Source organism: Osmia bicornis, chromosome 10 (assembly GCF_907164935.1).
Source record: "Osmia bicornis bicornis chromosome 10, iOsmBic2.1, whole genome shotgun sequence".
In the NCBI taxonomy this organism is placed as follows: Eukaryota; Metazoa; Arthropoda; class Insecta; order Hymenoptera; family Megachilidae; genus Osmia; species Osmia bicornis.
In genome coordinates, this window is record NC_060225.1 from 7,987,029 (window position 1) to 7,997,577 (window position 10,549).

Below are 10,549 nucleotides of genomic sequence, written 5' to 3' on the forward strand. Positions count from 1 at the left end.
ATCAACTTTAGCCAGGTTGCAACCAGAAACCGTCCGCTCCGCTATCATCTATCTCGCGGAAATAACTTTCGGTACATTGGCGTCGCTACGGCGGCAACTACGGCGATAAATCGATATAAGCGCGTAAGCCTCTTACCCAGCTGATAGCGTAATATTCTGTCTATGAAGAATAATTTCGAACGGCGCGGCGTCTGGAAAACGTTGGATCGAAGCGCGTACGGGAAACGGTGTCGGTTCGACGACGTTCGGCAATAGGTTCCGCTCTCGATTGTGGAATTTTCGCAGCGACCGCGTGCGGCAAATGGAACGCGACTGTTTGTTCGTCCGTTCAAACGAGTTTTCGTTTCGTTCCATTTATGTATCGGTAAACTTTTACGGACAGAAAGAACGTCCCGTTGGTGGAGCATCGGAGCAAAAGCCAAAGGGTTCAATTTTTCCCTTTCATTTTTTTTTCGGTACAATTTTTTTCAGTTGGCTTGTCGACGCAGAGAAGTGGCATCGATCCCTCGGCTGTCGCGATCACGAGATTCCCTTTGAAAGATAAAGCGTTTCCTGGCTCGCGAGGGGCAGCAAAGCGAACAATTAGTATTTTCAATTTGTCGAACGACATCGATATTGTTTCAGCACGGTCGGTCCGATCACCAGCAGGTTTTGCTGCAGAACGTGAGCCTGCATAGCAGCGGACAGTACAGGTGCGAGGTGAGCGCCGAGGCTCCGAGTTTCCACTCGGTCAGCGCCGAAGCCAGCATGGAAGTCGTAGGTGAGCGACTCACCGATACCTACGCCTTCCGTATCATCCTATTCCATTCCATGGCATAACCATTCCATTCCATTCCAGTCTCGTCCCGTTCGAAGCCCGAGCTCGCTACGCTAATTAATAATCCTTTGATCGCGGCTATCGCGAATCGCCGTAATTCGAGCAAAGCTTTCGTCATTTCCCCAGTTTCGCCAGAATCGAGCGAAGGAACGAGTCGGGCCAAATATTTCCCGAAATTACTCGCCCGACACAGACTGCGTCCGGGCGAAATTGCTGTTTTCACCGGCTAGAAACGGCTGGTCACGGGATCGATCGAATCGTAAACTCGATTATTCTTTCGTCGAGAATCGAGTGAAATCGTACGAACGGGATTCGCTGTTTGTCGCTTCGTTTCGACCGAATCGCGAGACTGGAACAAGTGGGTTTCGGTTGGAAATCGTGTCTCTGTTTCGAAGCCAGCGTAGCGGTAGACTTACGGCAATGAAAAAGGTTCGACGCAGCGGGAGGAAGCGTTAAATTTTAGGATCACGTAAAGACGAGTCGAAGTTCGATAAATATTACAGCGTCGTAAGTCTCGGGGCTGTCGTCGTTGCGGAGGCGAAGGAAAAGAAGCCGAAGCAGAGGGAAACGGGAAGAAAATAAGCTCTTTCCTGATCGTAAGAACATCGGCTCGACTCGCGAAACGAACTAAAAACTCTCCTTAGTTTGTCGCGTCGAAGATGGTCGAAGATGGTCGCGTCTTCGAAACGCTCAAGTTTCCTTTCCTCGTCGTTCCTTCTCCGGTAGTCCAGCCGCGCTTCCCAAGCCATGCACGATCGATAACCCGCCACGTACCCGCCATTACCGTACCTTTACCAAGCTCGTGGAAAATTTGGTGCCCGGCAAATAACCCACGGGCATCGCTCGTGCCTCCACCATACCCCCCTTTCTATCCTTGCTCTCTTTTTCCGTTTCATTTTTCAAACAACACCGTGCCTCCTACCTCTCGCTGCTTTCCCTGCTTTCCCTGCTTTCCCTGCTTTCCTTTTGGCAACCAATCTGTTCGTAATCTCGGCTCTCGCCTGTTTCTTCCCCCCTCTTCTTTGACGTTCCTCGAGTGTTTCCCTCGTCTCTGCTTCGTCGTGGTACGCGCGTTTTTTAACTAGTTGATCCTTAAGCCGTCGGCCTGTGTTGTTGGATAACGAGTAGAAGGAAAAGGGAAGAATAAGATGGAGGAGGAGGAGAAAAAGGGCTCGATATCCCTTTGTAATCCGAGCCGTGTATCTTTGAGCGAAAGGTTGATCGTATACCTCGAAAGGATCAGTCCGATCGCAGTCGCGAATGGCTTCGTTGAATATTCCGAGCGAGGTGTCGCGACAGCTTCGCAGACTTATCGAAGGGGATGAACTTTTATCGCGTTTCTGCTCTCGAAAACGATCCGAGGCGGGCGACCGTTTCCTCGAACCGGGCTAGATTAAATCTCGAACCGGGAACGTGGAAAATCTCGCGGAGATGTTTCGGATAAGCAGGCGCGATTCGATCGACGACGGTTGTTACGCGTTCGTCGCGAAATAGAAACGCGTTCGTTCGTCCACCATTTGAATTCGCAAACGAAACGAGGATGAAAGAGGCACGAAGAAAACGTTTCGAGCACTCTTTCGGAGAATTTATCGTTAACGAGCGGACCTTACAAAAGGAACCGTTTATTCGCCAATTGGCCGAGTCTCTGAAACAAGCGATCCCTCGTAAAATTTCTTCGACTGGTTGCAGTTTTGCCGCAAGAAGGACCGACGATAACCGGCGAGGAGAAGGTTTACGCCAGCGGCGACGTCCTCAGCCTGAATTGCACCAGCGGCAAGTCTCGCCCGGCAGCGAATCTCAAGTGGTTCATCAATGGTGCGCAGGTAGGTGAAATTCTCCAGCGAAACAGTCGAGCAATATCGTTTTTGTCGCCGAGAAGCAGGTCGGCACGTCGATGTAAAGATACGATTAGAATATGGAGCCGATGCATAGAAAAGCGTAGCGACGAGCGAGGTTCGTTAAACGAGAGAGAGTGAGAGCGAGAGGAAAGAGGAAAGCAAAGCTTACATTGGCAGGACTAGCGATACCGAGACGACGACGACGACGACGACGACGACACGACGCTTGATGAGCCAAAGCTTCAATTAACGAGCTCCACCGAAAGCGGTGGTGGAATGCAACGTTCGTTACCAACACCGATGCGGTGCGAACCACCGCAGCAAGTAACGCGAGATCTCACTCTTCTCGTTAACCTCGGACATCCGGAAATTTCGATGCAGATCGTAGAAATTTTAGCGCGAAAAGAAACACCGCCGACGCAAGGTGAATAGGTTAATTGCTAATTAGTTGACCCCGTCGTTGTATCGAATCGGTCGACGAATCTCTAACTCGTATTAAATCGCTCGCGGAGGCGTTTAAATATAATCCGCAAAGTGGAGGCAGTTGAGAGGGAATCGCGTAGACAGGAGGAGCACGTGTATGTACCGAGCTCGAAGATTAAGTCGATGAACGTCGATGTTCCTTTAGGGTTTCGCTAAGCGAGTCGAGCACGGCGGCTGGAAAACTTTTCTCCTAGCCGTTCTCCTTGTTTCTTCGCGAGCAAAACTTGCCGGCGTTCTTCGACGATGTCCATTAGGAGTTGAGCGAGTTTAGCGCGGCACTTAACGCGAGTAATATTGTTTCGAAAACGTTCCCGTCGACAGTTACGAAAGATTCGAGCCAGCGACAAAGCCGACGGCTACGTGTACCCGCGTCCAACCTTCCGACGCTTAAGGGTAGCGTGTGCCCGGGTTCGATCAACGATCGTTCGCGTTCCACCTCCGGCTGCACTTAATCTTCGACTCTCTTTCAATTACACGCCGTCGCGCGATCGAACGAAGCCCCTCGACGACTAGCTTCTCGTCGTCCCTTCCTCTGTTGCTCCCGGACCCCCGTCGAAATCGATACGTTCCGAAAAGCGCGGGAGATCGGAGCACCGGGTCGTTGGAAAAAGCTCGACGACGGGCCGATGGGCGCCAGCTACGAAACGGGACGTACTTTGCTTTGAGAGAGGGATGATAGTAGGAGGGTGAAGTTGAAAGGGATGGGAGCCGGGCGACGAAGCAGAAAAATGCGACGGAACCGCGCCTCAAAGGAATCGCGAGAGACGGGAAGAGGTTGCAGGAGAAAAGGGGGAGGCGGTTGTAGGCGAGTCGGGGATAGCTCGGCTTAAAAATGATTTAATTTTCGAGACTCGTTTATCTCCGAGTGTCTGGCTCGCGTACCGGAGCGTTCGAGCAGCAAATTTTCTCGGCAAAAGTAGTACCGGCCACGGAAAAGAAGACCTTGTACGCTCGGTTAGCCCCCGGCGAACCATTCGGCTTCCGTTAGTTTATCCGTTGCGTTAAATCGTCCTGCCGGCTATCGCGGCTTCTTTTGCCCGGTAACCCAGGGACAGGGAAAATATTCCTGGTCGTTTGCGCGCGTATCTGCCGCATACTCGGCTCGAGAATAACCAGCATCTCTGATAGTTACGATCTCGATAGAACTGGCGGAGAACACGTTCCGTCGCTTGTTCGTTTCAGGTGAAGCCCGACACGAAAATGGTGTTCGACCATCACGGACTCTACTCGGTGATATCCAGTTTACGACTCGACTTGGAACCGAATCACATCACCGGGGACAAAATAAACGTAAGGTAATTTCGCTCTGGACAATCTCCTCCCCAACACCACCGTCATTCTACCATCACCATCACCATCTCACCACCATCGCCTCATCTCTCCAGCCCGACGATTAATGCGTCTCTGTAAATTTTGTCGAAGATGCGAGGCGACCGTCGAATTGGATTCAAACTCGGACGCGCCGCTCATCGAGACGCGCACCACGGAAGTTTTCGGTAAGCCTTTAGCCGCCTTTCCTTTCGCTTTACGATTTTCTTTTTTTCTCCTCCTCTCCTCCACTTTATTTTCCCAACTGCCGTTCACGCCTCGTGGTCGCTTCGTCGAGAAAGAAGAAGGGAAACGAGGCAGGGGTGAGAAGCGTTAAAACGACGGACGCGTTAATTAACGCGAGTCTGACGGCGCGAGAAACGATTACCTCGTTATTTCCGAGCGAAAGTGGCGGCCGAACGAGCGAGCGAGAAGAAAGATCGCGGGTACGCGTAGGAGTCGGTTTTACAGAAAGGAAATTAAGCATCGCTAGCGAGCTCCAACGAATTAAGGATGCTTTACGATCGGCGTTGTCCGTGGAAGAACGGAGGAGGTCGGTTACTAACCGCGTCGACTGGAGGTCGGCCGCAAAGTCGACCGCAGCTTTCTTCGAGCTGCGAACCGCCGAAATTAAAACAATAATTTACGCTCGTTCGCCGCTTGCCTCGCAAACAGTTCGATCGCCTCGTCTACTCGGTTGCTTATACCGCGGCACGTTGCGCGATTTCTACGAGTGTCGTCGCTCGTGCGATTCCGCTGGAACGGGTGAGAAAAAGGGAGAATCGATGGCGAGGGGGGCGTAAAGGGCAAAGGGCAAAGTGCAAAGACCGGGCCGAAATCGTCCGAAAACCCTGCTACGGAGAAGTTGACGAGCACAAAGAGGGAGAGAGGGACAGACAGCTTGACGACGAAATTGCTCTTAACGATCTTCGATTTTCTCGTTAGCCCGCGTCGTTGTTAAAAGCGTCGCGACGTATACGTCCCCGTTTCATCGTCCTTTGGATCGCATCCGGAAGAGACTGAATTCCCGTAGGCCGAAACTTTTCCATCGTGGCCGAGTCTGGCGAGAGGGATCGAGGACAGACACAGACGTCGTCGTAGCGAGCAGCGAAGAGCAAAGTTTCGGCCTCGTCGGCTTAAAAGTTGAAATTGTCGCGAAATTTCAAGCGGCTTCTCGCGGATAGACGTCGCCGATCAGCTCTCTCTCTTTCTCTCTCTCCCTACGATTCTCCTGTTTTCGTTTTCCCCTTCGTCTCGACGATTCGAAAGCGACTAAGGCCGATCGATCGACGACGAACCACGATTTTCCTCGATCTGTGTTTCAGTTGAGGGACAGGCGAGCGTCGCGACGCCTTCGGTCTACTTGACGTTGGCGACCGCGTTGATCCTGCGACTAGCGTCGCTGGCTTAGAGGTACCGATTTGCCGCGTATAAATCGGCTTACGTTCGCTGGACAAACGGAAGAGGAAAGAACGAAGCGGACGAAGAAGAGGAACGCGAAGAAGAAGAAGAAGATGCTTGGCTAAGCCAATCGATCGTTCTCGGCTGGGACGAGGAAATCGATGGAAAGGGCAAAGTGGCGCGAACTTGAATCGCTAATTGCGAGAGGATTTCGAGCCGTTGACCGGCTCGAGAACTAAACGACGTCGGTTTCCGGATAGTGGGTGCCGCGTTTCGCTGATCAGCAAAGCTGAAAAAACTAACGCGAATAATCGCGCTTCAGCCGTGATCGATGAACACCGCTCTGCTCCAGTCTGACCCGCGAGTTCGCTGGACGCGGAAACGGTAGGGCGCGTTCGCGGATTATCGTCCCGTTTTACGGCACGCGACTCGAAAATACGATTTACGAGCCTGTAAGCCGATTAATTTGTACGATTCGACGTGGACGCGCGCTCAACAGCGCAAATGTTTGCCGTGAGCGTAGAAAATCGGACGATTCTTTCGCGACACGATTCGAACGCGATATATACAATATATCCGGATCGGTTGCCGCGCGATCAACGAGCCGCCCACTCTCGACGATCATCCACCAGCACCCCGTGTTTCTCTCGCATTACTCGCGCACCAGCGTAGAGCACGCCACCGAGGATGTCTACGTGTTACGAGTATACTCGTTCTCTACCACTAAGGCTTCGAAGCTTCCATTCTAGTCCCCTGTCGTTCGTTGTACATACCTCTCGGGAACGACGCGGCTCGTTCGCGCGACCGAATTCGCCAAAACTCCTCGTCCTACCTTCGTCCCGTTGTGCCGTTCTGCCGTTCTGCCGTTCCGCCGTCATGTCTCGTCGTCGTTCGACCTACTCGGTCTCTGTGTTATACTTTGTACATAGCCTGCGATCTAAGCACCCGCCCACTCCCCTGTATCTACCAACCTTTACCGATTAGAAACGACTCGATCGCGTCCAAGCGAACAAGATTTATCGTGCTTTCCGTAGAACTTATCGTTAGGCAACGATCGCCACCTCGACGGACGTTTGCGATGTTTCCTGCGAACGTTACGGCCTGCCACCTAATCGTCGACAAACAAAAAAAAAAAGAAATATGTTCCGACTAAACTAACGGATGAAACATCGCGTACTTGTGTGTATGGCCTAATGTATATAATATATACACCGATACATATATTTCGCATATTTAGTTAAATAAATCGTATTTCATTATAGAACGGCTTTCCATCGATTGCCCGGCGAACGTAGCTCGTTTCACGTACAAACCAGACCCATTATCCGTTCCCATTTACCTAGAAAACGGACGGGCGCGATTAGAAGATCTCGGTTCCGATGGCTCGATCGAGTTTCGCCGGTCGCTCGCACGGTCGGTAGGTCGGTCGGACGTGGAGGATGGCCGTGTTACAGCGGTCGAGAAAGAATTAATGGTCGTTCGTGCCACGGGACAATACGGACCGGGCTTCGTCGAAGGAGCGCCCCTTAACTCGATACCGAGGGAAATTCTCAAGAGGATAAACGTTCGGTCGACGCGGACCGACTCTCCCGGAAGACGATCGATGCTAATGGCCCGTACCAGACCAGACGGCCTGCTCCGCGCCGCGCCGCGCCACGCCACGCCGACTCACCGTTCGTCCTTTGAATATGTATCGACGCGTGCTTTGCTTTTGCCTTTGCCCGTTGCCTTTGCCTTTACCTTTGACTCCCTTTGCCCTTTTACCTTCGCCTCCCCGTTTCCATCCGCCTCCTTGCTTGGCCAGAAACGTCGCGATGCTTAAAACCACGGGGGAACATCGAGGCCGTCTTCGCGATTCGCGACAATTACCAACCGTTTGCTCCATTCCATTATCTCGTCTAAGAAGAGACAAGCCGCGACGAAAATACTCTACTGACTCTAATCAATAATTTGTTTTATCCCATCGAGGCAGCGATCGCGAAATAGAGTGCTTTTAAATTTATCCCCGTGACCCGAACGCGTAACGGGAGCTTCGAAATCTCGAGATTCTTGACTGCTTTCTGAATGATTGATGCCCCTTCCTTTTCGGATGACCGAGGAACTTTATTAAAATTATTATAATCGTGCACAGCACCCCCTCGTGAAACCGACTCGCCGTCATAAATCCTTCGTTTCGATCGAAATTGAATTGAAAATTTCAAATTGAATTTCTAGTTGATCGATATTCCGCTCATGGTCCCGCGTCGCCGCTTCTTTAATTAACTTCTTCGGGGGAGAGAAGATTTCTTCTTCTCCTTCCTCGCATCCGTGCCCTGTCTTCCTCTTTCGATTCGCGTAAATCTCAATTACTCTTTCTTCGACGTCGCTCGCAACGATTTCTTCTCCGATCATTCGTGCGCGATCGTTGATCGATGACTCGAAAAATCATCGCGTGAAACCGAACGAATCGATCGAACTCGTTCGATCAACCCTTCCTTAGGTAGGTGGAACCGGTCTGATCATCGAATGCTGTTAACCAGCGCAATTATCGCACGCCGTTTCGAGACACGGTTACGAAAGCGACGCTCTGTAATTACAGTAGAGAAAACTTTCCTTCGCAGCTTCGCGCTGCGTGTTCACAGGGCACACAGACTCCTTCGAATCGTCCTCCAGTTAGAAGTGTTTAAAATTTGAAGACCAACAGTAAGTAACTGCGTCGCTGCTAACCTTTACTATTTTTTTACTTCTCTCATCAATGTTTTCTGTTCCTTGGAAATTAAACTGTGATTCGTTTATATTTCATCCCTGTAAATTCGCACTGCGGGGGGCTGAAGTAATAGAAGCAGCCATGTTTACTCCAGCGCACGATAATACTAATTACTCAAAATTTTAAGGATTCATTATTTACCAATGCCACTTTTAATAGAATAAAAGTGCCCAGAAGATCTTGCAAAGTAAAATCTCTGTTAGAACCATATATTATTGTACGCCTGTACTAACAATTTGTTTTTCTGTCACAGGGGTAGCAGTCGACTGAACCCACCCCCCTTACGAAGAATACACGCGATGCTAAAGCGTATTTCAGCGAAACAGCAGTCCAGCAAAATGTAATTAAATTACATTAATTAAAAATGTATTATCGAATTATAAGTGAAAATAAATGAATCAACTTAGTGACGAGCCAAGTATTAGGTATTCGGTAGTCTAACTAAATAAGTCTACTCGATGTACATAAAGAATATGGTAAATAAAATGTTACGACCCGACAGGAGGGTGAAACGAGGAAGACCAGCCGTAATTACGTCTAAGGTGAGCCTAAATGCCTGCTCGTAAATCAGCCCGGTTAAAGCAGCCCAGCCTCTCACCCTTGTTCCTTCCAGCTTTATTCGCATATGCAGTTTTACAACAGTTTCTCATCGCCGGTTAACTCGATTCAGCTAGTTTCTACGATTGTTTGATGTTTTCATCAAATTCACCGCTATCCCGAAACGTAATGTATCATCTGTGAGAATTCTGCAAAAGCTGGAGGTTTGCTTACTAAAAAATTCATTCATAATTTCTCTAGGCTATTTCAGGTTCCACGTTTCGACCTCTTTGTGAAATATTTTCGTTTCTAGGGCAGATACATATGTATAGCTATGCACGAGTCGCGTTTCGTTTTAATCCCGTCATACATTTAATTTTCCTTTTAACGATTATGTATAATACATTTAAAAATTTCTAGGATCTCGTTTATCTCGCTCCCTTCTACCCACCAACGATCAAATATTAAAAAGTTTGAATTAATAATCGGCTGGCAGTATAGTTGCAATTCCCTCTTGACCGTGTCGAGTAGCGATTGTAAATAACAATTGCAACAGATTTATCGACAAATACTTGTACGACCAATCGTTTCAACGAACCCTCGAACGAGTACACATACCCTCCAATTACTCGTTTATTCGTTCGAAGATTATACGCTCTGTGTATCTGTTCGAAAGATAAGTACGATATTTCAGCTTAAAACGTCCGTAGAATCGTATTTATCCACTTCAGGCACGCGTTATCTTGAATTTACAGAAAGTAAAAAGGATGATTGTTACTCGGCTGACTGGTAGAGCTCTGCAAAGAAAGGATTGATCACAGACAGAAGCAACCCAATTTCGAGCCTGCAATTGTTCGAAAACCATTAACTTTGCCCGACGAATCAAATAAATTGCGAATACGTGCGAGTGCAAGGGTAAGACTTTTCCCGGCGAAAGCGATGGGTACACGAAAGCGCTGTTACAACAGAGAGTCTATTCTTGACGAGCCTCGAACAAAGCCTGACAGAGAATACCAGCACCGATTCTATTTGAGCTTCGTCTTTCCCTCCTGCTCTGATATGCACATTACCCTTTCAATGATGTTTCAACGATCTTGAGGTGTTTACTTTTTCTTTTTCTTTTTCATTTATCCTTACAATTCTGATTTTTCCAGGCTACTATCGCCTCTGTTTACCGATCTAAATTCCTTTTCCTTTGAACTGTGCAGGAGGTATCCCTGACGACTGAGAGGACAAATTATTTATAGAGGATGAAATTAAGGAAAACGATTGGAAAGGGAAGAAAGTGAAGCGAGTGTCGCAACAGGGAGAAAATGCACGGTTAGTAGCGATCGTCCAAGCTTTCAACGAGTCGACTCGCGCTCGCTCGTCGACCCTATTCACGCACTCGTCCGACTGGCAGTCGCTTTTCCCGCCTCG

At 49.3% G+C, this 10,549-nt stretch overlaps 1 protein-coding gene across 10 annotated transcripts in view; it reads left to right on the plus strand.

Annotated features, from left to right (window-relative positions):
- Positions 1-9,112, plus strand: part of LOC114875599 (cell adhesion molecule 3-like) — a 107,605-nt gene extending 98,493 nt beyond the window's left edge. For 6 of the 10 annotated variants that reach the window (XM_029186045.2, XM_029186047.2, XM_029186046.2 and 3 more), the window contains 5 exons: positions 625-760; positions 2,507-2,640; positions 4,282-4,433; positions 4,561-4,634; positions 5,772-7,108. In XM_029186045.2, the coding sequence (XP_029041878.1) occupies positions 625-760; positions 2,507-2,640; positions 4,282-4,433; positions 4,561-4,634; positions 5,772-5,857 (582 nt within the window). In that variant the 3' untranslated portion in view covers positions 5,858-7,108. Of the gene's footprint in view, positions 1-624; positions 761-2,506; positions 2,641-4,281; positions 4,434-4,560; positions 4,635-5,771; positions 7,109-8,447; positions 8,530-8,846 lie in introns of those variants that run through there. The other 4 variants (XM_029186051.2, XM_029186053.2, XM_029186052.2 and 1 more) reach the window with 4 other exon arrangements.
- Positions 9,113-10,549: the final 1,437 nt, after the last annotated feature.